Genomic DNA, 26,016 nt, shown 5'->3' with positions numbered 1-26,016 from the left:
CTGTACCGTACCGTACGGCTGTACCGTACTGTACGGATCCGTACGTACGTACGGAATCAACCTTGCTCTGTTGTATGAACTTCCTCTACAAATGTCGACGTCATGATTTGCACCCTGCAATTTCGTTGATGTTCAATTGCGATTTTTCTCTGGAGGATACATTTTCTAGCCATCATGGATACTTTGAAGAGGCAAAGCAAGAGTTTGACGACCTCACAAATGAAGAACCAATGATAATTGATGGGAAAAATCACATTCATTTTAATCTCAATGTGTCGCCGGAGAAGAGAGGTTAAACAGGGATTGGCACAAGGTACCATGTGATAAGAAGAGAGCTTTGCTATGCCCTTTTCACAAAAGAAAATGCCGCTTGATAGAATACTCTTATGCCTTCTTATGCTTCTTGCACATGGATGTGGCTACATGCAATGCTTTGCACTTTCTTGGCTACTCAACTCACTCCCTACCTCTTCCTTAACAGATGAAGAATGTACAGAGATGCATGCAACAAATGAAAGTGAAGACACGATTTCTCGTCAAGTTAGTCCCACCGTTGAGGATGTTGCTGAAGAGGAGGACACTCCTCATATGATTGAGGAGTTCAATCTTGAAGAAGAGAGGAAGCTCACTTCGGTGGTTGATATTGAGGCAGTGAGAGAAAACAATGATATTGGTCAGCTTGTGATTGAATCAGATGACTCCTCCCCCATTCCAACCCCATTACTCCCCTCCTACCAAGTAGGAGATTCAGAGTATATATTGCTGACAGACATACAACATGTATTTAACTTAAGGGAGGACCATTGTATAGCTTTCATAGCCCAAAATCTGGAGGTCGATGACAATTTTGTAGATGATAATGGGATAGATAAGTACTTACTAGTGAATAGCCATGTGAAAGACACCGAGTTCCTATCTGCTGCACAGCAACACTAAAGATGATCTATGCTGATGCCCTTAAATATGAAGGAAAAGATACCATAGAGGAAGAGCTACAAGAAGCAAGGGAAAGACTGAATATTACCAACATGGAAGGATTTAGGGATGTACCAAGTAAGTCAGCGAAAACCGTTCCTAGTTCGAGCACTAATTTATGGCAAGACGCCTTGCTTGAAGCAGATGAGAGCCAAGAGGTTAGTTTTTTTTGTTATGTTTTCGTACTTTTGTTGCGGATTTGGCTTTATCAACTTTGTCCTGAAATGTTTGGTGATATTGTTTCTGGCTAATGCTCCTTTATTTTTTCAGTTGAAAATATATGAAGACACATTTCTCAAACGTGCTTCAGGCAAGCGTATGGCGGGATTTGGGCCACGATTCGACACTAGGAACATATATACATTGCCTAAAATTCCCTCAAATTGTGATATTTCACACTAGCTTCTCCAAGAACAATGCAAGTTTTCCTCTGATGGCGATAAAGACTCTATCCAGGTATTTAGGTAGCTATCACTTAAGGCTGAATGCAAACAAGGCAATACTTCTAGAGCGACAAGCAGCTGTTCGAATTTTTGGAGAGGGACCTGGAGTATATTCGTTGAGATGTAAATATTATTTAACATATGCTGCTTACGGGTTGGCATGTGGAATCACAGATCCTAATCTGTTGAGTGATTGCGGGAAGAAGCATCTTCTTAGAACAGCAAGGCCAAAGGTCCCTGTTGTGCCATTGATAGAGGATGAAGAAGATGATGCAGAAACTTCATCAAAAAAGGCTCGGTTGGGGGAAGTCTCTGCTCCAGATTAACAGATTTAGATTGTTCCAGTTGCTAAGAAGTTTCTTCATATTTCTCAACTCTTCTTGCTTACCATTAAAAACTATGAAATGTATATATATTGAAAACATTTATATAGGACATAGATGAAAGCTCTTGTTCTTTTAAAATCTTTCACAGTTACATCATTGTTTTATAATATGTATTTCAATGATCAATTTTCTTCCACACTCTGCCCTGTCTTTGTCGTTGTCTTAGCCATTCAGCATGATTCTGCTTTCCCTGTGAGAAGACATATATTGATTGTCTCCGTTCAACCTGCATCTTTCTTATTGCACATGACACAGCTGATTCAGACTGTTTAATCTTCACACGAGCCCTCACTTGAATCCGCCTATACCACCACTGACATAGTTGCTTCATGGGATTACTTTTCTTCATTCCTCCTCCATGTTGAGTAGCCCTTTGATAGACACAACGTGCTTGCCAATTAGATATTTCCATACCTTAGGTAGACCAAATCCCAAGGCTTCCAAACTCTTCCGCAAAAAAGGTTCCATGTGCATGCAAAATGTGCTACAAATGCTCAACAACAACAAGACATTTAGTATCGTACAATATTTTTTGAACAACAAAAAAAACTCAAAGCTGTAGGTTTTCAAGTAATAACCATGTATTGTGTCAAGTTTGTCGCACCCCATGCCTTTTCATAGCTAGTGTAGAACTCTGTCACCACAACTGCCTCAAATTTCTCGACATCCCCATCTTCAAACCTTGCTTTTTGCAACAAAGGTGCTAAGCGATCAAGTGCCAACCACGCTTTGGCCTTTGCCACCCTTGCTTGTCCTGAAGAGCCTTGATCAGGTACAGCTGCATGAAGCTTCCTCCACACCTCAAAATCTGTACCCAGATGACCTCTCTGGGTATGATTAGATAAGAACTTTCTGGCTTTTGCACCTCCAAAACATGGTTTGCTAGGAACATTTCCGGTCTTCCCTGATCTTCTCAATCTTCACTTGACCACAATGTAAACCTGCATCTGAAAACACTTGCTTTATTTATAAATAGTTCTTTCACTCTCTAATGCTGGTTTCATATTCCATGAAAATTCGATGTACATGTAGACTAGTTTCTCAATTATTCTAACCAACGATGCAAAACATAAATATGAACTCTGTTCAAAGGGATAGGAAGAATTAGATCCCAATTAGGATCCACTCCTGGAGCATCACGATTTGGGACTTCACACCTATTACTGATTGCATTTAGGCATTTCCATTCTCTCTCTTTTCCTCCTTTGGAGACACCTCGTTCGGTCATGCAATACAGGCAAGGATACTTGGCCATTGCTCCTTGGGAAATACCAAACATGCATTTCAAGGTTTTAAGATCTGCAACCAAGTGTCATTCAACCTCATATTCACCATATCCTTCTACATAAAGCTTTTTGCCATTCGACTACTGCTGGATAGTGGAAGGAAGCTCAGTCTGGTTGAAGTACCACTTTAGAATTTCATGGGTCTCTGTTGGAACCTATTAACAACAACAGTTAAATTATCTATAACATCATAACAAGAGGATAGCAACATAATATTCTTTTTTTAAAAATGGATAGCACGTCACCTCAAATGCAGCCAGCCACCACCAAATCTCATTTTCGGATTGTACACTAAAGTGCATTACTAATACTTGCATCCAAAGCTCTATTCATTAAAGTCATGCTAACCCTTTCCAGCTTCTGTCCTTTGATCACCTCACTCTCATCAAGTTTTAAAATGAATTTCAGCCTTCCATTGCACTCATGTACACTGATGTCATAAAATTTCACCATAACCATTTGTAATTTTTGAACATCCATAATGAAATTGTTGAACTCTGTAAGCTCTATGATTTTCTATTTCCCGCTCTTTTTAGTCACTGCTGTCAATGTACTAAACACGTGACAAGGCTCTCCAACAAGTTCGACCATTCCCAAGTTGAGAATATTTCGAGCTTTGTTCACGTGAAATGGTTTTGGAATGAGAATTACTGTTTTTTTTCCAAGCTTACAATTGAAACCCTCTTTAACTTTATTAAATAACATCCTGTAAGACTTTGTGCTTATACCAGCCACGTCACATATACCTTGTGCATCTGCAGGAGTGTGCTTCACTCACCTTCTGCAAGGATTGCTTTGCTATGTCTGATCGAAGTCTTGCAAACTTAGGATGCTGTATTACTGACTCCACGATGTCTTTTGTCAGAACTTTGCCAAATATATCAGAACCTTGCTCTTTTGGACCCACAACATCTGTGACCATCCTGAAGCAACAACGATAGCTATTTCAGTCCATTATTCATCTAACTATACCACCCCCACACCCAATCTCCCATCTCCAAAAAAGGAACTAAAGATGAAAATGAAAAGTGAGTGCTCAAAGAAATTTAAGCTCAAAGAATTTATAGATCCCAATACCTGCAAGCTTTTATACGACGCTTCCATTGGCCACCTCCAACATTGAGTTCTTCCAATGGTTTGATCTGTCTCTTGCGTAATCGAGCACCCAATGGCGTGTCTTTCAAATATTGTAATTTTTTGTTGAACTTTTCAAGTTGTTTTCGAAGGTGTGCATTCTCACTCTCCAATGTGAAATTGTTGATTTCTCGAACTGCCAAAATTTCATTCTTCTCTTTAATAATGTCCTGCATCTTACAAATAGTCTGCTGCAAATGATCAAACTCTTTTTGTAACCCAACACAAACTTTTGCTTTGTCCTCGTTTGAAGCTTGCAAAACTGTTGTGATCGATGCCAAGTAAAAATTTACACCTTCAAGCATTTTTATTCTGGCATCTCTATCACTCAAATGTCTTTCAAAGATACTTTGACATTGGCCAAACTGTCTTTTGCAATATCCAAGCAATCCATTTTCACCCTCACACACAAACTTGAAGAAACTTGTCAACCCATGGAGATTGAGAGGAGGTTGGATCTGGTAGGTAAATACTACCATCCAACCATAGGTCCATATTTTTCTTTCCTTCATTTCGAAGCTCAGTAATGTGGGCTTCGCATGCTGGCCTAGACCAATTTCTCTTACAGTAGGGAGCATAATCGGCTTCTACTTGGAAGTGGATGTCCACCTTTTTCTTCTTTTGCTTCACAGGTTCCATTGCATTGTTCTGTGCTTTAACAACACCAAAAAGCATCATGAACTCACACTTTAACCAAAAGAAACCAAAGATATTACACTTATCTCCCGTGAAGAAAATTGCTTCATTAAAACCAAAAGACAACATCACTAAATAATACCTCCTTGTCCATCAAACAAACTTGTTGGTATCCTCGATGAACCAAAATGTACAGAGTACTTGTAAGCACAACCCTCACTTGAAAAAGGCAAGAAATGGGATTGTTATTCATGCACAAGCAGGTATAGCGCATGAAGAACAAATACTTTTCCATCCTTTTTCAAAACTTGCCGCCTTGAGAAGAAGAGAAAATCAAAAACCTCCCGCTCAAAACAATTCGGATTTGGAGTGGTTGTGGTTGTGGAGTCGGGAAGACAATGAGGGAGACAATGCAAGATGATAGGTTGTAGGGACGAAGTTCGGTTCAAGTTTGGTTAGCAAAGTTGGCTTCGTTACATTCAAAAGTGTAATGAAAAAAGAGAGTGGTGTCTTTTTTCAATAAAATAAGGCACCATAGTGGGAATAAAAAACTATACTTGAGAGACATTGTTTTGAATTAAAAAACACCCTACATGTCAGTTAATGGAATAAAGAACTCAAAAATGACGCACGTACCCTCCAATATTATATGTGGGTTTGTTGGCTTGCTTTGTCCACATCACCATCCCAAGGGGTCTCTTACAAGGCCCCTTTTTGAGTCCAAATTTTTCCTAATGGTTTGTGGACACTGCTGTTGGAAAGGATGTGGATTTTTGTGTGCATAAAGGTCAAAATGTTGAAACCTGGCCTTCATTGGTATTGATGAATTGGATGCTAGATGTTGCAATGCCACAGGTTTTAAAGACAAGGAGGTTTGTTGTGGGTGAAGAGCAAAGGCTTGAGGGTGATGCTGTGTGGTCAGAGTCTGTGAATGCTTATCAGATGGTGGACGTAAATGATTTTGTGATACATATGGTGGATGTCTGGTATGTAGTGATACAGCCATGGTGTTTCACCATGTTGGGAAATGGGATGGTGAGTTACAGCAGTTTCCTTTTGATCCTGGTGGATAGCTACTGGACTTTATCTTTTTGCTGCTGAGTATGAAGGCTCTAGCAGATGGGGAGGTTGGCATAGCACGCGGGTGAGAGGTTCGCAGCGATTGAAAAAGCCGACTATGGGCAGAGGCAGTGGATCATGTGCCAATTGAGGATGTGGTGTATCCTTGGCAGTAAATCCAGGCCTGAGCGTTTGTAAGATTGTGTGAGTAAGGCTTCTGTGTCGGGAGAAGCTTGTATGAAGTGTTGATTTGGAATTTAGTTGCTGGGTGTTTACTTTGATTATGGTGCCCCTGTTTTGTGCTGTTTTTATGGTGTGGGTGGTGTGGTGAACAGTGAGAAGTGTTCCAGCCTGTGGCTGGTGGTGCCCGCGTTGGTGTTAGTGTTTCCAAAGTTGGGAGGTGAAGGGCTATAGAGGCATGGTCTTTTTTTCTTGTTTTCACCTCACAACGGCTCAACAAGCTATCCCAAAAGTCATATCCACGTTGAGATCCATCTGCAAAGAAAACACCTCTCTTAATTCCACCAAAAAATGTAAGGCCCTTATTTAGAAGCACATGAAGAGTTAACTCCATACATTGCCATGATGTCCCATCTAAGCGTTTGCCCAGTGCATCATGTGGCACATCACTATGCATACATGGCAAAAGTTGTACAGGTTGTAGAGCCCACATGCATTGATGAGGCAGTTGGAAATGTGTGTTGGGAGAAAGCTATGGATGAGGAGATGGATGCACTATATGGAAATGAGACTTAGGATTTAGTGCAATTGCCTGAAGGCAAGAAAGCCATTGGATGCAAGTGGGTGTACAGAGTAAAACATAACAGTGATGGAAGCATAAGCAGGTACGAGGCTAGATTGGTGGCCAAAGGATATGCGCAGACATATGGCATTGATTATGAGGAAACATTCACCTAGTTGTCAAGATGGCAACAGTGAGAGTTGTGATAGCAGTGGCTGCGTCAAAGCAATGGTCTTTACATCAACAGGATTTAAAGAATGCATTCTTGCATGGGTCTTTATATCAACTAGATGTAAAGAATGCATTCTTGTTACAAAGATCCTGATAGTGCTATCAGAGCATTGGGTACAAGTACTTAAAAAGCTAACAAAAATCCAAAGGGTAAGGAAGCGGAAAGTCCAATATAAAGTTAAAGCTGCTTTCACTAACACAAAGTATCATTGCAAGGTCTTTTCTTGTCTATTGTATTTTATGAAGAAAAGATACTTTTGGTCGGACCATCGCAAGGAATTGATGTTATTTTAGGCATGCCATGGAGACACTAGTGTAATCCTCAAATTGATTTTAGGGTTTCCTCGGTACTAACAATGAGTCGACTTTGTTGGGTTTCCTTGGTACCAATAATGAGCTACATCATGGTTCCTGTGGTGCTGACAATGAGCACAAAGCAGTTGTAGCTTGAGGATTAGTAATGGACACTCTGTACTTATATTATTTCGATGGCAAATTGCATACCAAACCATGTCTCTCCATGGAAACAAGTGTGGGTGTCTAGCTTGAGGAACTAGTTGGGGCTCACGTTAAGGTGTACTGGCCTGCCCTGCCACCATTTTTTCACCTATTTAGTAGAGCATATTTTCTACCAACTCATCCATGCTTATGTTCTTGACTAGGAATTTTACATGGTGTTGATTGGGCACCCTTAGGTGCTAAGGATTTGGATGGTGCATCCCCTATCTCTTGGTTTGGGTGTGGGTGACCTTTACATCCATGTCTTGCAGATTGTCCTACTAGGTCTATTGCCTCACGCAACACTCATCAAATATGTATTGTCTGGACCCGTATAGAGATGGTCGTGAAGACTCTTGGTCTTAAGACTAATCACGAATCGATAAAGCAATAAATCATCTTTTGTGGTGGGGGTTGCATCTCATATGGAGTTCTAGCAATGTAGTCTCCTTCCACTTTTTTGAGGTTATAGATTTTGGTAATGGGGCTACATCTGGTTCCATTGGTTAAGAATTCCACAATGAAGATGTGTCTCAATACCTCATAGCTGGTCTTTTCAAGTGATTTTAGTGCCCTAAACCACTTGCATGATTTTCTTACCTTCAAGGCAATGTCCAAAATGAGAAGATCTTGGTGGGAACATCAATCCTTCTCATGGCTTCGCAAAATTGACTGAGTTTCTCTAGATATTGAATGGCATCTCTATTTCTATCAAATTTGGTCATCATCCTTGGGATGTGGACTGGCTTTATTTTGTCTAAATGTGAGTCTCTAGGTGACCCCAGTGACCCTCCTTACCATTTCAAACACCATCCTTAGTACGTGTTCTGTAGACATATACACGTGGTGGTGGTGAAATATAAGGTAATGGTTGCACAAAATCCTTTGTCTCAGGGTTTTGATTTTCTTGTCTCCATGGGATTAGGTTGTGCGATTTTCACTTATCCTACCTCAACCTAGGTTTGAGGCTTACTACATCTCTTGACGTGATTACTCTTGTGAAACCCTTGGCTTTGAGGTAGTCCCTGTCATTGGATATATACCGTGTTGCTAATCACTCTTTTTTCTTTTTATGTTGTGTAGGTCTTTCACTAATCATCTCTTTTAGCTAGACAATATAGAGGTAAGCTCTCTTTTGCTTGTATTCTTTAGGGTTCTGTATCCATACATTAAGCTTTTAGGGCTTTGTATTACTAATCACTTTATTTAATTATTTATTTTGTAGGTCCTCTAATCCTCTCCTTCAACTTCACCAAAAAGATGTAAGCCCTCTAATCATTTATGTTTTTCATCTACCTATTATTACACCCTTGTGGGTGCTAGGGTTTAGGATTAGCTTAGGCTTAAGCATGCATACATCTAACTTAAGCTTAATGAATAAATTAAGCTCTATGCATAGAGCTTAATCTATGCATTAAGATTAGTGCATAGAGTTTAATCTTTGAACTAGGCCATGCTTTATGAACCTTTGATCCATGCTTTTAACCTCTAAGCCATGTTCATGAGCTACTAGTCCAGTTGTTTATAGGGTCCATGTTTAGTCTTTGCTTGTGTTGGAGTATGAACCTATTGAAGGCTATGTATGCAACTCCACCATTAGTCCAAAGGGGAGTTAGCTAGATACTCGGGGGATTCACTATGTGTAAACACTCTATATCACTTGCATTCAAAGCCTATTTAAAAAACCCCTTATCTGTGAATTTTCCGTGAATAAATCACGCCCTTTTTCTATTCAATCTGTAAATACCTCCTTTAAATGGTACCCTTATGTATGTAAAAAATGTGTTAAAAAGGGATTTTTAAAATCCCCTCTGATGAAACCACGTGCTACGCTTACATGTTTATGAGTGACCCCCCCCTTCCCGAGGGCCGAGCCTAAGTATTTTGGAGTTAGTCTAGAGTCTAGTCAAGTGTACTTATTGGTGTAAACACCCTCGTATTTAGGGTCAAAAGATAAGGCCTTGATGCCTATAAAAGCATGTATTTGGGTGGTCACACCACTAAGGACACTTGACCAGACTCCATACTAACTCTAAAATACCCAACATAAATGATGTCTTTCATTGCATTGTTACGTAGGTCTTGCAAGACTGCCAAACTTGCATGGGATACTTTGGAAGCCATGTATTGGATAAGGAATGAGGCTAGAGTTGCATATTTAAAGAGGCAGCTTGCCATTCTCAAAATGGAAGAGGGTGATGCTGTAACATGCAGAATCGGTAACTTCCATGTTCAGAAATTCAACAATCTTTTGCGACGAAGAGTGGAGGCTAGTGTGTAGCAAGAGAGCCTCTATTAATGAAGAGAGAGGGCTCCAATTTATAGATTTGGGCCTCCCATGAGCTAAAATGGCAAGAGAAGGCTACAATGACAAGTGGAGAGCCACACAATAGCTGAAGTGACAAGTGTGAGGCCTCTTGTCTCACTTTGATCCACTTTCTAACAAGTGTCAGACCACTTGTCTCACTTTGGTCCACTTTCTTGCCACATGTCCCAATCTAAGAGATGGGTCCTTCCATAAACTTTCTCTCTAAAAATATCCCAACTCGTAGACATTCTGTCATAGGCACTCTGCCAACTCTTGGTATCTGCTCAATTCCAGATGTAGTGACACGAACAAAATTTCCATCGGAGTCGGGCCAAAAATAGCAACTCTCCTAAATTTTAGGAGTGTGGTCCTTTGTATTCTAGGATAATCCCCCATTCCCAACGCTTGTACTTTCCAAATATTTAGACATCCTGGAGTCCACCACACCCCTTTCATACTGGGAAATGTCCAGGCTGGTGACAGTAACCCCCAGTCATAGACTGGAACACGGAACCACCGCCAAAATAGCCTGGATGCATAGATTGATGTGGAATAGGTGGCTGTTTGAAAAAGGAACTCTATGGGTTTGCACCATAAGTGTTCTGCATGTTAGAAAATTGTCCAAAAGCAAGATCCTATGGGAAGGCACCACTGTTGCCCTAAGGTGGGTTCCTAGAACGCACCTTCTTCTTCTTCTTAGGCTCAGAAGGGGCCCTCATAAATTCAACAAACTTCTCACTTTGCGTGAGCTGCATAAGCACATCCACTGCCCCTGCCAAACGAGCTTTGAATTAGGCATCATCTTCCTCTTTACTTGGCATATCTTCTGGCTGCATTACATCCTCATAACGGGCATCTTCAGCAACATGTTCTCCTGCAAGTACATCCTCAGATTCAGTCCTCTCAAGAGTGGTCTCCTGCTCTTCCTCATCATCATAATCATAATCATCCTCAGAGTCTCGCATCTTGCTGAAATTTTCAGCGACGACTTTGGATGGAGAGAGAGAGAGAGAGAGAGAGAGAGAGAGATGAAAACTAAAGCCTGACAAAAAGCAACATTTATGTTCTTATCAGCAGCCAAGCATAAGTTGCTCATGTGTTTTGAAAGAGTCCCGACTCTTGGGTGGACTCTTGTCATCTAATTTCATAGCCAAGCCAGTGGACTCTTGGGTTAACTCTTCTCAACTAATGTCATAGCCAGGCCAGTGGACTGATATGATCCTCATGATGGCACCAAGGTGCACAAAAGGACTTGAGCCCAGAATGTCTTTTTTTGAAGCCCAGCAGTCCAGATAAGCAACAGGAAAGCAACCAAAAATTTGATCAAAGCATAGTAGCTCCAAATTCTGATAAAAGACATCAAACAAGGGCAGGAAGAATCTCTTCATTGTCCTGTATAAGTGATTGAAACAATTAAAGTACATTATTACCTGATAAAAAATCTTATGTGAGGCATGTAAGCTAGAAAATAGTCTATAAATATGTGGACAGGATAGCACAAAACATATGGAGCCATCGTGCAAATGTGTAGACTACATAACAGCACTTTTCCATGGCTGAGTTAACTGGTCCATGCAAGTTGAAGATAAATTTAATGCTTGCATAGCTGTTGCATTCCCATGTCATGCTGATTCAACTGGTGAGGTTTAAGAAAAGAAACCCAACTATGCCGATTTTGGCACAGTTAGGTTCAGCTTGGCCAAGTTCCTCAAATCCAGGGAGGCGCAGTAAACTGCACCTGTGGGAAGGCCCAGTAAGATAGCATGCCTACAGTGCTGAAAAGTGTGGCAACTACCTGAACAAAGGGCAGACTCTAAGGGGCTTTACAAACTTTTTCCCACTGTTTTAGATGGGAGGCACATGGACGGAGAAGATCCCCATGGGCCGTGGGGATAACTCGTAATTCTTGGCAAAACGACCAGTCTGTAAAAACCCTAACATTTGAAGGCCTAGCCACAGACTCTAATTGATGGAGGCTTGCACAGGAAACTAACTAGGATCCCCATTGCTGCTTGAAGGGAGGCCATTCGATCTATAGGGCAACCTATGTTTCCTATGGATCTGATCCAACTCAATCCAGATCTTTTATGTGGTTGGCAGGGGAGGTCTCAACCAGTCAGCCATTCAACCTACTCACCATTTCCCAATGCAAAGGAAGAGTCGTGTATGCAGAGTGCAGAATGGCCTTCCCATGTATGCAGAGTGGCATCTCTGCATACATGTATCTGGGGATTCTCTCTCTTCTTCAAGACGAATCATGTATGCAGAGTGGGCATCCCCCAATCAAAACAACTAGTGTGTGATTGGCTGGGGACATGAACCACTCTAAGGCAGAGAACTTTGAGCCAATTCAACACAGAAAAAAGGGAAACAGAACACTCACCTTTATTTGAAAAGCTTTGCACCACTGCAGCCCTTCTTGTCTCTTCTAGATTGAGGAGAAAACCTCCAGCGGTGCCATAGGTAGAATCAGAGCAAAAGGTCTTTGAGACCAAAGAAGCATGCTTGGTTGCTGAATACACAGGCAGGAGGCCATTGAGACCAGAAAAGCCTAGCCGCCCACTTCATGAATCATCCTCAGAGCTCGTGAAGTTTGGTTGCCCGTCACAGCCAGCCAGCCCATACAGCTACTGATGGCCCCTCTTGGCTCTGCCCGGCTGCATGTAGGTAAGTAGGACATGTCCGAAGAAGGAGACCCTTTGAGTGCAGGGAAATCGGTGGGGGTTGCAAAAACAAAAATAAACCAAAAAAAACAAACCTTTGTAAGGGTCTCCGGGAGAAAGATAGAAATGGGAATTTGATAAGTTCATGATTTAAATTATTTGCTTTCAAAGTTGGATATTGACCAAATTTCACATTCAACCCATATTATGATTATAATCCTTTGACAACAAGGTACAAAACCTCCCAAAGCATTATTTTGAAATAACCAAGATAATTTTTAAAAAAAGACACCCACCTTAGGTGAGTGCTTTATGGGTGGTTGGGAGCCACCCCCATTTTTTTTAGAGATGCGTCATCACATGTGTGTATACATGTGAGGGAGAATGCCCTCCAAGCTCCATGGGTGCAAATGGAAATGTTTCAAAGCTAAATGGATGTTATTCGGGATAGTGTATCTCACAATTAGGGGAGTACGAATTACAAAACTATTACCATATAGGACATAGTATGTCTAAAAGTTAGAGTATTGTAATTTACAATAGAGCAAGGGCATTTAAGTTCTTTTCACTCTTTAAAGGCAACCTACAATTGCAATAATGCTAAGAATATCACTTTCTTAAATGTGATGCTTGGGGGGAAGAGATAAATAGGAAGTGTAATGAAGGATTAGGTTAGCCCCCAAAAAGGAGCTTAAAAGGCAATCAAGGCATTGGTAAATCATCACTTTCCTAAAGTGTTACAAGGTCTTCCCACGAACAACTAATTGGGTCATGTAAGTTCCCCTTACATTGAATGCATGCTTTTTGTGTAACTTACGTTTTTTGGCCAAGTTTAGATTGCAATTCTTATTGCACCATTTTTTGCATAGATAGAGCCAAGTTTTTTGGCATAAAGTTAGGTCCAATTAACTGGGTTGTAGGAAAGGCCTCTTATATACCTCATGGAGTTACTAAAGTTTTGAAAGTAAATATGTAATTATGCCATTATGTGGGTATAAAGAGGCATTTGAAACGATTTCCAAAAGGGTCACTAAGTTTTTTTGGGAAAATGTGATGTCTTCAAATGTGAACAATACTTCAAACAACGAAGGAAATGAAAGTGACGTGCTACTTTAGGCAACTAACCCTTATGGATAATGAAAGTACAAGGAATGAAAACATATCCTAGGAGTAGCAAGGGAGCATACTCCACTAGGCATTGGAAGCGTGCCTTGTAATGGGGAAGAAATTGGTAGTGTAAGCAATGGGCAATGTAATTAGGTAAAGGAAGGCTGACAATGCAATTATTTATTTAGTAGGTCAAACTAAAGCTTCACTTCAATCTTTGTGAGTCTTTATAAAGTGACACCTTTGTGAAGCCATTTCAAGAATCTGAAAGCTTTTGGTAAAGTTTACACCATAGAAAGATATGGCTAGCCCATGGGATCAATTCTCTTTTGTATTTGTTATTGTCATTGCAATTATTTTCATGAAAACAAAATCAATTGTTGGAGAAAAATGCAAGCTACAAGCCCCTCCACCTGCATCTCCCCTCACTGGCTTGTTGCCATGCACTTTCTACAATAAAGGCTTTGCCAACATATGGGCATCTGACCATCAAACTGTAGCTGATGACCAATACCATGCTACGATCATGCTAGACGCTTCCTCAGGCATGTTCTTATTACATTTTACTTTATTTAAATATTAAGCATAATAGAATTTTAATATTCATTTATTAGCATTGTAATTATCTAGTGCCAATGATTAATTTGCTAGTTGTATAACATGGCTTACAAAACTCTAATTCCTAATTTATAGGTTCAAGTGAACCTTGCAAGAATGAATATTGGCAAATTATACATGCATAATGAGTCCAATTACCATTTAGCTTTCAATATACTACACAAAGAATATATCTAGAACAAGTAATTAGTTGGAAAAGTGATAATACAATTTTTAAGATTGAAATCTTGATCTTGGTTGCCAAGTAGATCTAGATTTATTGTTTATTTATACTTATAGCTACTAAAATTGCATCTTCAACTGATTGCACAAATTCTATGTAGATTTGAATTTCAATTTTTGAGTTTAGCAATTCATTTCACTTACTATTCTATTGGGAAGTGTAGGGACTGGGTTCAAAACAAAAACAACTTATGTGTATGGGTTTTTCAATGCTGCAATAAAGCTACCAGCAAATGAATATACAGCAGGAGTGATTACCACTTTCTATGTATGTTTACTCATCCAACTCTATGTGATTAATTTTATCAAGGTGAAATCATTATCTTAATTGAATCTCTGAGAATAATAACAACACAAGTGAATTAGAGGGTTGAAACTGTGATGTATTGTTTTTCAAGGTTACTTGAATCTCTGAGAATAATAACAATAAGTGAATTAGAGGGCTGAAATTGTGATGTATTGTTTTTTCCTTTAAAACAGACCTCTAATGCAGAAATATATCCAGATAAACATGATGAGATAGACTTTGAGTTTTTGGGTAGGATACCTGGGGAGGAATACATCTTGCAAACCAATGTGTATGCAGATGGAAGTACTAACATTGGAAGAGAGCAAAGGCTTCGCCTCTGGTTTGATCCCACTGCAGATTACCATGACTACAGCATTCTTTGGACATCCCAACACATTGTGTAAGAAACATGCACTTGAATCCTCTTTTTATTTTGAAGGTTGATATAGAATACTCCTTGGAATGAGCACACATGTGCATGCACACACACACACACATTTTCTCTCCAATAGTCATCCCATTTTTATTTATTTTTTCACCACGCAATCTTTTCTTTTCAACATGCAATTAAATCTTTTAGTTATGACATACATACACACACTAATATCAATAGCCATCACATGGTCTAAGCTTTGTTTTTTAAGCATGCATTTGGACCTCCAAGTAAGTGCACACATTATATATGTAGCCACCACATTGTGTAAGCTTTTGTTTTCTAGCATGCATAAAAATCTTATGTATAAATGTGCACATCGTGTAGACACATTATTTGCATTCACATTGTGTGTACTTTATTTTTGACATACATCTGAATCTTTTGAATCTTCTCCCATGCACACACATGTGCTAACAACAATTACTAAGCATGAGACACAAGCACTCGTAGATTTATATGCATGTGCACAAACACACACACACACATACACATTAAATTTTTTAAAAGCCCTTATATTATTTATAAATCTTGGATTTACAATAAGAGAAATAATGTGGATTTTGGGTTGATTTTGGAATGACCAGGCTTTATGTGGACGATATACCTATTCGTGAATTTCCAAACATACCTACACTAGGTAGTCAATATCCTGCCAAACAAATGTATTTGTATGCCACCATATGGGATGGATCAGCTTGGGCAACTGATGGGGGGAAGTATAAGGCAAACTTCACCTATGCACCTTTTGTTGCCTCTTATTCAAACTTCATCATCAATGGGTGTGCCTTGCAACAACCTAATTCCACGCTACCTACAACATGTGCCCCTGAGTTCAAGAACAAGACCATCTTTCCACCTCAACTTACCCAACAACAAAAGCAAAGCATACAGTGGGTGCAACAAAACTACATGACTTATGACTATTGTCAAGATAAGCAAAGATATCCTAACCCTCTACCAGAATGTGCATCTATAAAAGAAATCTACCCTGAGCATTCTCAAGAGCTTTGAAGTTATTATTATTTTTTATTAGAAATGTTTCCCATAAAATAATAAGAAGATGTGCAATTGTGTTGTAGAAGTCCACAAAATAATTAGTCAGTGAACTTCCATATTGATGATTACATTGAGAAGAACATGTTTAAATCATTTCTATACCAACTATGCAACTTATTAGTGTAATTACTTAAACTCCTTTTACTTGAAATTGTCATGATTGCCTTTCCTTTACCTTAATATATTGAGCTTCTTTTTCGTTAGATTGATGGGAATGTGTATGTGTACTCATGGTTTTTCTTTAATGAGCATAATGCCTTAGAAACGGCAAAACTTAGTGATACTAGCTCGGAGCTTACTTACAAAAATGATCTTTTATTAATATAATGTTCAATAAAGTAAAACATAATATTCCAAGATTGATGGGAATGTGTACATGTACTCATGGTTTTTCTTTAATGAGCATAATGCCTTAGAAACGGTAAAACTTAGTGATACTAGCTAGGAGCTTACTTACAAAAATGATCTTTTATTAATATAATGTTCAATAAAGTAAAACATAATATTCCATTAGTTTATATATATCTCTCTTTCCCACATTTTTTATGGCCTACCCATTTTTTAGAGCTTCTCTCTTCCTTTTTATGGCATGCAAATTAAGATAAATGGGACCAACAATAGTTGAGCACATCCACATCTCTCTCTCTCTCTCTCTCTCTCTCTCTCTCTCTCTCTCTCTCTTCCTTTTTATGGCATGCAAATTAAGATACACACCCTATGATGTAGAGGCAATGAGATGCTTTCTAACTTCTTTAGATTGTATATGTCTACACAAGAGTGTGCCATCATCTACCCTTCACACAAATAGAGGAATCACATAGGTCACCAATTACATACCCGAATACTAGACCCTTTGGCCCTAAGCACTTGCAAAGTCACTAGAGAGAGCGTGATCCCTTATGAGAGCTACACACCCCCACCACCCTTAGGGATTTTGACCTTTCACTAGTTAGCTATAGATTTAGGACATACTCTAGCACCATGAAGAGGTCTCACCACCAAAGAAGAGAACATTATCATAGCCCTTTGTACTCCATTAAATGGAGGAGGAGGATAATGTTACTTCCTCCATATCCACCACCATAGCTCAATAGGACAAGGAGCTCTAGGCACCACCCAGCCATAGAGGGGAATGTGGATAACACCACACTCCCGGGCACTTATAGGGGCCCACCCGCCCATAAGCATGTTCACTTGCCCAAGTGCTCCGACTTGGGCACCCTCACCCCTAGCCCTAGATGCACTTGCCGTCCGCACTTTGGAATTCGGGCTCCACATTCCATCGAGCTCCCACACACCATTACAAGCTACGCGAAATACCCCCCTTAAGAATAGTTTTTGTCTGCAAAAACAAACAGGGGAAAGCTTTTGGTAAGCGTATTTAATCATTGTAATGTGCAGGCCTTCTCTGACCCATTCTTCGAGTTAACAGGTTAATAGTTAACAAGTTCCTGCAATACACAATATGCCTCATGTTCTAATCTCTAAACCCATAAATCTTCTCCCATTCAAATGGAAGTGATCATAACTGTAAGGACACAACTAGAACTTCAAGGCAATTATGTTGCTTGGGTGATACACTATTTTCACATGCCACTGACATGAAAAACTAAATGTACTACTCGAGAGTTCTCTGGCAACTCAAGTTTGTAGACTATGCTACCAACGTGCTGAATCTTCTCCTTATATAGTTATATGACCATAGGAGATCTAGACTAGAATCCATGTATCAACATGAATGGAGTAAATCTAGTCGCTAAATGTTTATCTTAGTTGGATTGCTTTCTACTCAAATATACACAAGCATATGCTTTAGAACTTGGTTGACTTTTTGATTTGACCATCAAACTCCAGATGGTTGGATGTACTTAGATTTTCCTTCAAAAGTAACTATCAAACTTCCTATCTCTATCCAACACTATATCTGTGGGCAGGCCATATAGTTTTAGAGATGTTTGATAAAGAGCCTAACAAGCTCAAATGTTTTCACATCTTTTAGCTGGAATAAACTTTGCCATATTGGTCAACCTAAAGAAAAACTATAAACAAGTTTCCATGTGTGCAAACCATACAATCATCTACACCTACAATTTCCTTAAGGACTACAACAAGGAAAGCAAGACACACATCATGTATTTTCCTTAAGTGCTATGACCAAGGAAACATGCAGTGCTAGTATTTCATCCAGAGACACTAAGCCATAATTTCCACTTGCAACTATGAAAGATGCCAATGAAACACAAACCACTATTCTTTGCACGTTCTACAACATCAAAGATATTTCTCTCTTGTGGTTAGAAACCACATGGAGTTGAATGAAACGAGTTTGCACAACTACAAGTCTTTAGCAAAGCGTTCTATTATGTGGTAAAATTAAATTAACATTACACATAGTCTAGGGATAGCTAGACTTTCTCCTCTCAAAAAGTTATTGTGTTCTTCAAGAACAGTTTTGAGTCCTTTGTTCTTCCTAGAACAATCCACACATCTTACAACAAAGATGATGTCCACATAGACAACATCTATGTGATATATAGTGTATGTGAAGTACTAGAAATCAAGAGTAACGTGCAAGCAATTAGAGTCGCACAAACCCCCAAGCCCATGAGTAGATATATACCTATGTACATGTCTATTATGGCAACCACTCTAGGCACTACAATCATGTGACTCAATAGCCAGCTATGTCTCTATGGACATGTCTTTGGGTTACCATGCTGAGATCTAAATGTTAGTAGCACTGTTCGGACACACCTCTATAAGTGTGGGCTTACTGGAAACCTCTACTATATCAAACACTAGACAAACTAGTGGTGGGTAAATCATTCTCAACTATAGAAAACAATTCGTAAAGCATTTTTAACCACACGAACAATGGTTTACTACAAAGTAAGAATTGAGAATTCCTTCCTTGTTTAACAAGTTTGTATATACATGTGCTATGATATGTGGTTTAGGTATGTCTCCAACACACCTTACAAAGATAGACAAACAAACTCAATCTCTATACTTCAAAATTGTTATGACATGAAACATCACTCATCCAATTTATGTTTAGCACCAATATGAAGTTTGACGTATAGCATTTCCTTGTTGTCTCCTCAATATAATAGCCATGCATTACCTACTCGTATGTGGCAATATACTACCTGACTATAATCAATGATAAACAAGGAATACTAGGTCCTTGTATAAACTTCATAAATATTTCCAAAACACAAATTATTACAAGTCGATTTTTTTTTGTGATGTGTGCATGGTAAAGTTAAACTGCGTCCAATTTACCCTATCTATCTAAAACTCCAAATTCTTCCCTCGTTTTGGTTGAGTAACTCCGTACTCATGGATATACTCTTCCTGAGTTGAAATATCCGAAAGAGCCATCTCTTACAAGACGCTCGCCACTTACTACGGAATGCTCATTAGATTGACCTTACACCCTTGACACTACGGCATAAAGCTCCAGCATGGTTCTCTATCTTTTCAAGAAATACCTCCCTATCTTAAAAGAAATCATCACAAATAGAGATTGAAAAGTATGATTCTTATTTCTCAAATTAAACATTTACACAAGGAAGCCAACCTACCCTCTGTAAGAAATATTTGCATTTGGCATATGATACATGTTTCCCGTAATGAGGCTTGCCTCCAATAATAACTTGTATGCTAGCTTTTTCTCCACCCGAAGTGGGGCCACCACTATGTACCTCCACTTTTCCAAGGTAAAAATTCTTTCCCCTCATTCAAAGTTTAAGGATACGAGTTTATTTTTTCAAACATATACTAGCTAAGGATCTATGCAATTCAACACCTACAACAAGAGGATCCAAAATACCTTGAATGGATGAGAGACTACTAGTCCACATTATAAGTATTAACAAGGTCTCTACAAGCCCTTATCTTTCCCATAAGATATAAGATCCTTATTTGGATATTAGCCATCTCTTCTCTTTAATAGTAACTCTTACTCTTATAGTATCCAAACCAGCCAGTCTCTCTTCAATAGGGACCCTTGCTCTTATACTCTCCAAACTTTTCTCCAAATATGTATTGTAATCAACCTACCGATGTACTTTCAATAAACATAGTTTTCTAACATCCAATATACCAAATACCTCATAAATACAAATAAGGAAAAGAAATATGAAAACATGAAATACAAGTCATGAGACAAGTAGAACTGAGTCAGTTAAATACCAACACTTGATGCCTTTAATTTCTTCAGCTCTTACAATCTCAATCACCCTTCATTCGACAACAATCATTGAGTTCATGCAGGCGTGAGTATCACACTCATAAATATTATTTAGATTGATAAGGATATCTATAATCTTGGCTTAATGACTAAATATTCAATAAGCTTTGCATTGATAAGGATATCTATAAGTTTGGCTTAATGACTGCATATTCAATAAGCTTGCAAATAAAGAGGTTATAAACAAAAATTAGCTTAAACACCAAAATTGTTTTAAAGCACATCTAAACATAGCCAATCAGGCTATTCTTTCCTCTATGCTTTTGAGATTTGCATTGTGAGCATGATTGGAGGTAGCCAAATTGGTGGAATGCCACCCTCATAAAAGCTTGAGCTACTAACAACTGTACTATTTCCACATCTAATAGATATCTTAAAAGTGATTGACATGGTGGATCACCCTCCTTTGTTAGAGCTAAAATTCTAGTACCCCTCTCTAGTATTAGCTTGTGAGGAATCTATGGCTTTGTGGATTTTAAACGTGTAAGGTTCTCAACCTGAAAATGGGAATCCTTAAGATAGTCTACTAAGCCTCTAAAAGAATTTCCTAGTCATCGATACCTCGATCGTGTAGAGAGATGAGGATATGAATACTAGGTAAGACCTAGCTCTCTTTCGCACAGGGGGAGCATGGTCTCCTAAATAGTTCTAAAAGTCGAATCACCCATAGTGATCCACCTATCTTGGGCAACCTCTATCCTTGATTTCTAGAAGCAATACAATGCCTTTTTCCCCATCTATGCTAAGCACAGCCGTTGACCTAGTCCTCTAGAATAGAATTGCCCAGGGACTTATTTACCTAGTGTAGTGCGATTGATTAAATTTGTTGGAAAGCTACCTGACTAATCGGGTCTGCCCAACTAATTGGGTCTACCCGATTAGTGCGATTGATTAGATTTATTAGAAAGCTACCCGACTAATTGGGTCCACCCATCCATAGGATGGTGCCCTCAAGGCGATCCACCCTCCCACTTTTCACCCAACTCACCTGTCATTTTTATTTTTTACTTAATCCTACCACATTGTGTGACGTATATAGACAAGTTCTTTAATTAGGGATCTTACACGATGTTCATTAAAATAGCCACTTAACTTTAAAAAAATGATACAACGATACTAGAAAACAAGGGACTTAATTAAAAATAATAATTACAAGGGTTCAAATCCAACTATAGCCAGATCCAGGCTCTCCTATCCCATGTTTTATTTTGCCAATAATCTAGAATTTGGCCTTTCATTCTCCATAGACTAGGCAATTCCTATGGAACTCAGAGGGATGTCTATGTGCTAGGGTGGGCTTATTTACCACACTAGCCTGGCCTGTAGAACTAGGTAGCATCCATAACTCTCGCCAAACCGATGAGTTCTAACTTCCCAATGGTAGGAGGGATACCTTGGTTTGACTTCGGGCCTTGCTAACGTTGCCTTGCCCACCTACAAAAGCACAAGAACGGGGTTAGCATCAAGGTTGGGAGAAGATGTACCTATACTTTAATTTAAGCAAGATGGCAATACAATAGTTTAACCTAATCTCATAAGATACGAGAAACCACATTATCTTTTTGAGAAAGCAACAATTCTACAAAAAATTTGATATTTTTAAAACAAGGAAAAAATATAGCATCCTTTATCTTTCTTAATTAATTCTAACATTAAGAATTATTCCAAAAACACCTTTTTAAGTGATTTTTAAGCTAACCTGGCCATTTCCTCCATGAGGGACTCCCAAGGGAAGAGTTGGGGCCACGTTCGGAGCATTCCCTCTTGTGTCGTCGTACATGTGTTCTAAGGTAGTATTTTGGCATCTTTAAGGAGGAGCCATACTCTCCACTCTCTCATAGCTCGTGCAATCATGAACTCAATGCTCTAGATGGATTGCAATTTGGAGTCTGTTTGCTCACATTATGCGCAAAAGACTCACCCGTTTTGGAAACCGCCTCTTAGAGATAAAGTGTGCTTGCTTAAGTCTCTTTATGGGGGGGAAAAAGCAAGGTGTCCTTAAGATGATAGCAAGGCTAGCTACTAGAAACAAGACCAGAGGGGGTGAGGAGGAGGGATCCCCCTTAAGTCTAATCACACGTGCGCCGCAGGGGGGTGGAGCATCGTAGGACACCCCCACAACAAGACAAGAGGGATGGCTGTGAGAACTTGGTTGGAGAGGGCTACTAGACAGAGCTTGGCTATAGAGAGCTGTCGACGGAGAGCCTCCATGCACAGCGGCGCGGGGACTGCCTGCTGGGGCGACGATAGAGGGGATATTGGGGCTGGTATGGGTATGAGTAAGGAGAGAGAAAATAGGGTGGAAAGGACAGTGTACGTGAAAATTATGATGGTTTGTGGTTGCATGGGCGGCATGTAGAAAGAGTGGTGCTTGTAAGCGGGCCAAAGGTGGGGTATGCATGTACCTTCCAGGCCAGTGGTCACATGGGTGTCCACATGGTGGCCAATGGAGACCATACATTAGGGTGGCCAATTTTTGGTCCATGTGTGGGCACCCTAGTATGTGTATGGTTCCAGGGTGAGGTCCTTTGATGTACGTTTTCCAAGGAGGCATCTTTTTGGGACGGGGACTCCTTTTTTGGGCTGCGTTTAATATGCGTGCCAGCATGACAGCTGCCAAATTTTTTTGGTGAAATTATCTAGGGTGTTTTCTTGGTCGCAGGGTGCAGTCCATCCATCAATCGAACACCTAGACAGGCATTCATTAAGGTTGAAAGTTTACCGTAATTTAACTAAAAATTAACGTAGAGGCTTATTTTGGTGTCTGTTTTGAGTGTTGTAAAACTCTATATTAGGGTAAAATTGCATATAGATTTTAAATTTGGACTCAAAATTTTAATGTTCCAAGTAGAAATAGCTCAATTAATAAAATATTTATTTTTACACTATAAAAAGGACCATAATTTTATCTATTAAATGGACATATATTATTATTGAAGATGGGCATGTTAGATCCTTCCTCCCTTAAAGAAATCGAGATGTCCTCATCTCGTCATGAATTTGGAGTAATCTCTTAAGAGTGTAGCTTCATCTTCCTAAGTTGCATCCTCTTCAGGGTCTATGCACTGGGGATGTTCTGTAAGGGTTCGATTACGAAGCTGCCTTTCTCTAGAGTCTATGATTCTACTAGGCTGCAACTCAAGGACTCCTTGATTTGGGATTACAACTTGCTCATCATCAAGAATATGATTGAGATTGGATACATAAGGCTTCAACAAGTTTACATGAAATATAGTGTGGACCTTAATATGGGCTGGGAGGTGTAGCTTATAGGCTCTTTTTCCCAAACACTTGATGATTGTATATGGCTCACAATATCTTGGGCAGAGTTTCTTATATTTCCCAAGTGATAGAGAGCTACACTTGGGTCGTACCCATTGCAAAAGAACCTTGTCTCCTTCCTTGAAGATCCTTTCACACCTCCTTGTGTCAACGTAATGTTTCTTCCGATCTTGAGCAGCTTTAATATCTTTCTGGATAGTCTTGGTTTACTCTTCCATCTCCTCGAGCATTTTTTTGGAGGCTTTAACTCTTAAGGTTAGATTAGAGAAATAGAGGAGATAAGCATTCATGTCCATAAAGTGCCTTAAATGGTGACATCCCTATGCTCTGGTGATAAGATGTATTATAGGCAAATTCTACTATAGAGAAAGGTATTGAATCCATTTTCTTAGCTCCCACCTGCAGTATGCTTTGAGAATGTCCTCAATTACTTGGTTGAGTCTCTCAGTCTAGCTATGAGTCTCTGGATGGAAAGCTGTATTGAAGCAAAGTTGAGTACCCAAGGCCTGAAATAAGGATTTCAAGTAATCGAGAATGTCCTCAATTACTTGGTTGACTCTCTCAGTCTGGCCCCATGATTCCCTGGATGGCAAGCTATACTGAAGCAAAGTTGAGTACCCAAGGCCTAAAATAAGGACTTCAAGAAATTTGAAGTGAAGTCAGAGTCCCGATCTTGCTGACTATCCTTTTTAGTAAACCATGAAGCTTGAAGACCTCCTTGATGAATAATTGGGCAACATCAGAAGCTTTGAAGGTTTTCTTTGCTAGTATAAGATGAGCTGCTTTGGTGAGCACGTTCACCACTACAAAAATGGAATCATATCCTCCTTGCACAGTGGGGAGACATGAGAAAATCCATACTAATGTATTCCCACTTCATTTGAGGAATATCCAAGGGTTGAAGCTTTCCATGCATCTTGACTCTTTTAGCTTTGATCCTTTGACATGAGAGACATTGCTTCAAGTATCGAAGGACATCATTTTTCAAGCCTGCCCCCACCAATGATAGCCTGCCCCCACCAATGATAGCTCCTCCTTAAAGCATTCAAGGTCTTTTCATAGCTTGAGTGCCATGCAGCAGTGGGGCTATCATGAGCTTCATGGAGGATTAGCTTCTTTAGGGAAGGGTCCTTATTAGGAATACATAGCGTGTGATTGAAGTAGAGGCACCCATCATGGGTGAAGTAACCCTTGATTAGATTTTTCTCTTTCTCTGAAGTTCCCCCCTTCTTCGACTAAGTTCACCATCCTTTGGTAGTCATGATCATGAAATGAGACTTTTTTCACCTGACTAATATGGGATCATTCGACATAGAAATCGCACTCAAGAAAGATTTGCGGCTAAGTGCGTCTGCTACCACATTATCCTTCCTAGGGCAAAATTTGATGTTGAAGTCATATTCTTAAAGAATTTCAACCTATCTTCTTTGCCTCATATTGAGGTTAGGCTAGGTGAAGATCCACTTTAGACTCTTGTGGTAGGTTACAAGTTGGAACTTGTGCCCCAAGGGGTAATGTCTCCATAACTTGAGCCAATGAACAACTGATAAGAAATCATGGGTGGCATAGTTGTCCTCATATTGCTTCAGCTTGTGAGAAGTAGAAGCCACCAGTCTTTCTTCTTGGCTAAGACACCACCAAGTGCTAGACTACTAGTATCAGTAACCACCTCAAATTCCTTGGTGTGTGAAATCGAAAAGTTTCAAGACTGGTGTTGAGGTTATGATGGCTTTGAGTTGATCAAAGCTGACTTGATAGATGGCTTTGAGGTATTGATGGCTTTGAGCTGATCAAAAGCTGACATGGATTGGCAACCACACTATTTTGCAATCCTTATTAAGAAGATCGATCAAGGGGGCAGCTACCAGGGAGTAATCTTTGATGAAAATCTTATTGTGATCCCCAAAAGTCCATGAACTTCACGGACTGAATTAGGGGGTGGCCATTCCAGTATATCTTTGACCTTGGCGGGATCTTCTGAGATACCATCTTGGGAGATGATGAATCCAAGATACTCAATCTGGTGAGTAAAGAAGGTACATTTACTTTTCTTAGCATAGAGTTTATGTCTATGTAACAATTGCAAAACTCTACGCACATGCTCCTCATGCTCTTCCACTGACTTGGAGTAGAATATAATGTCATCAAAAAAGAACAAATTCATCCAAGTAGGGACATAATATATCTTGCATTAGGCGGTTGAAAGTTGTAGGAGAATTTGTTAACCCGAATGACATCACATTAAACTCATAGTAGCCATAATGAGTATTGAAAGTTGTCTTGGGTATATTTGCTTCCTTGACTCTGACTTGATAGTAGCCAGACCTTAAATCTATCTTAGAGAAAACCTTGACCCCATCTTGTTACGAAGAAGCTCGTCAATGTAAGGG

At 39.5% G+C, this 26,016-nt stretch overlaps 1 protein-coding gene across 1 annotated transcript; it reads left to right on the top strand.

The window, feature by feature from the left end:
• The first annotated feature begins 13,744 nt into the window (after positions 1–13,744).
• LOC147641978 (putative xyloglucan endotransglucosylase/hydrolase protein 28) lies at positions 13,745–16,093 on the top strand. The gene is made up of 4 exons (XM_086821970.1): positions 13,745–14,013; positions 14,473–14,576; positions 14,789–14,997; positions 15,618–16,093. The coding sequence occupies exons 1-4, from the start codon at positions 13,770–13,772 to the stop codon at positions 16,042–16,044; spliced, it is 984 nt and encodes a 327-aa protein (XP_086678096.1). The 5' UTR covers positions 13,745–13,769; the 3' UTR covers positions 16,045–16,093.
• Positions 16,094–26,016: the final 9,923 nt, after the last annotated feature.

The sequence above is a fragment of the Cibotium barometz genome, chromosome 1 (genome assembly GCF_041138505.1).
Source record: "Cibotium barometz isolate CiBa-2024 chromosome 1, ASM4113850v1, whole genome shotgun sequence".
Lineage (NCBI taxonomy): Eukaryota > Viridiplantae > Streptophyta > Polypodiopsida > Cyatheales > Cibotiaceae > Cibotium > Cibotium barometz.
This window is presented reverse-complemented; position numbering and strand designations above follow the sequence as displayed.

Bases quoted from the DNA above. Each gene is read 5' to 3' on its own strand.
- LOC147641978 (XM_086821970.1), top strand. From the start codon at position 13,770: ATGGCTAGCCCATGGGATCAATTCTCTTTTGTATTTGTTATTGTCATT. The intron at 14,014-14,472 runs GCATGTTCTTAT...TGGGAAGTGTAG, and splicing joins CATGCTAGACGCTTCCTCAG to GGACTGGGTTCAAAACAAAA. The intron at 14,577-14,788 runs GTATGTTTACTC...CCTTTAAAACAG, and splicing joins GAGTGATTACCACTTTCTAT to ACCTCTAATGCAGAAATATA.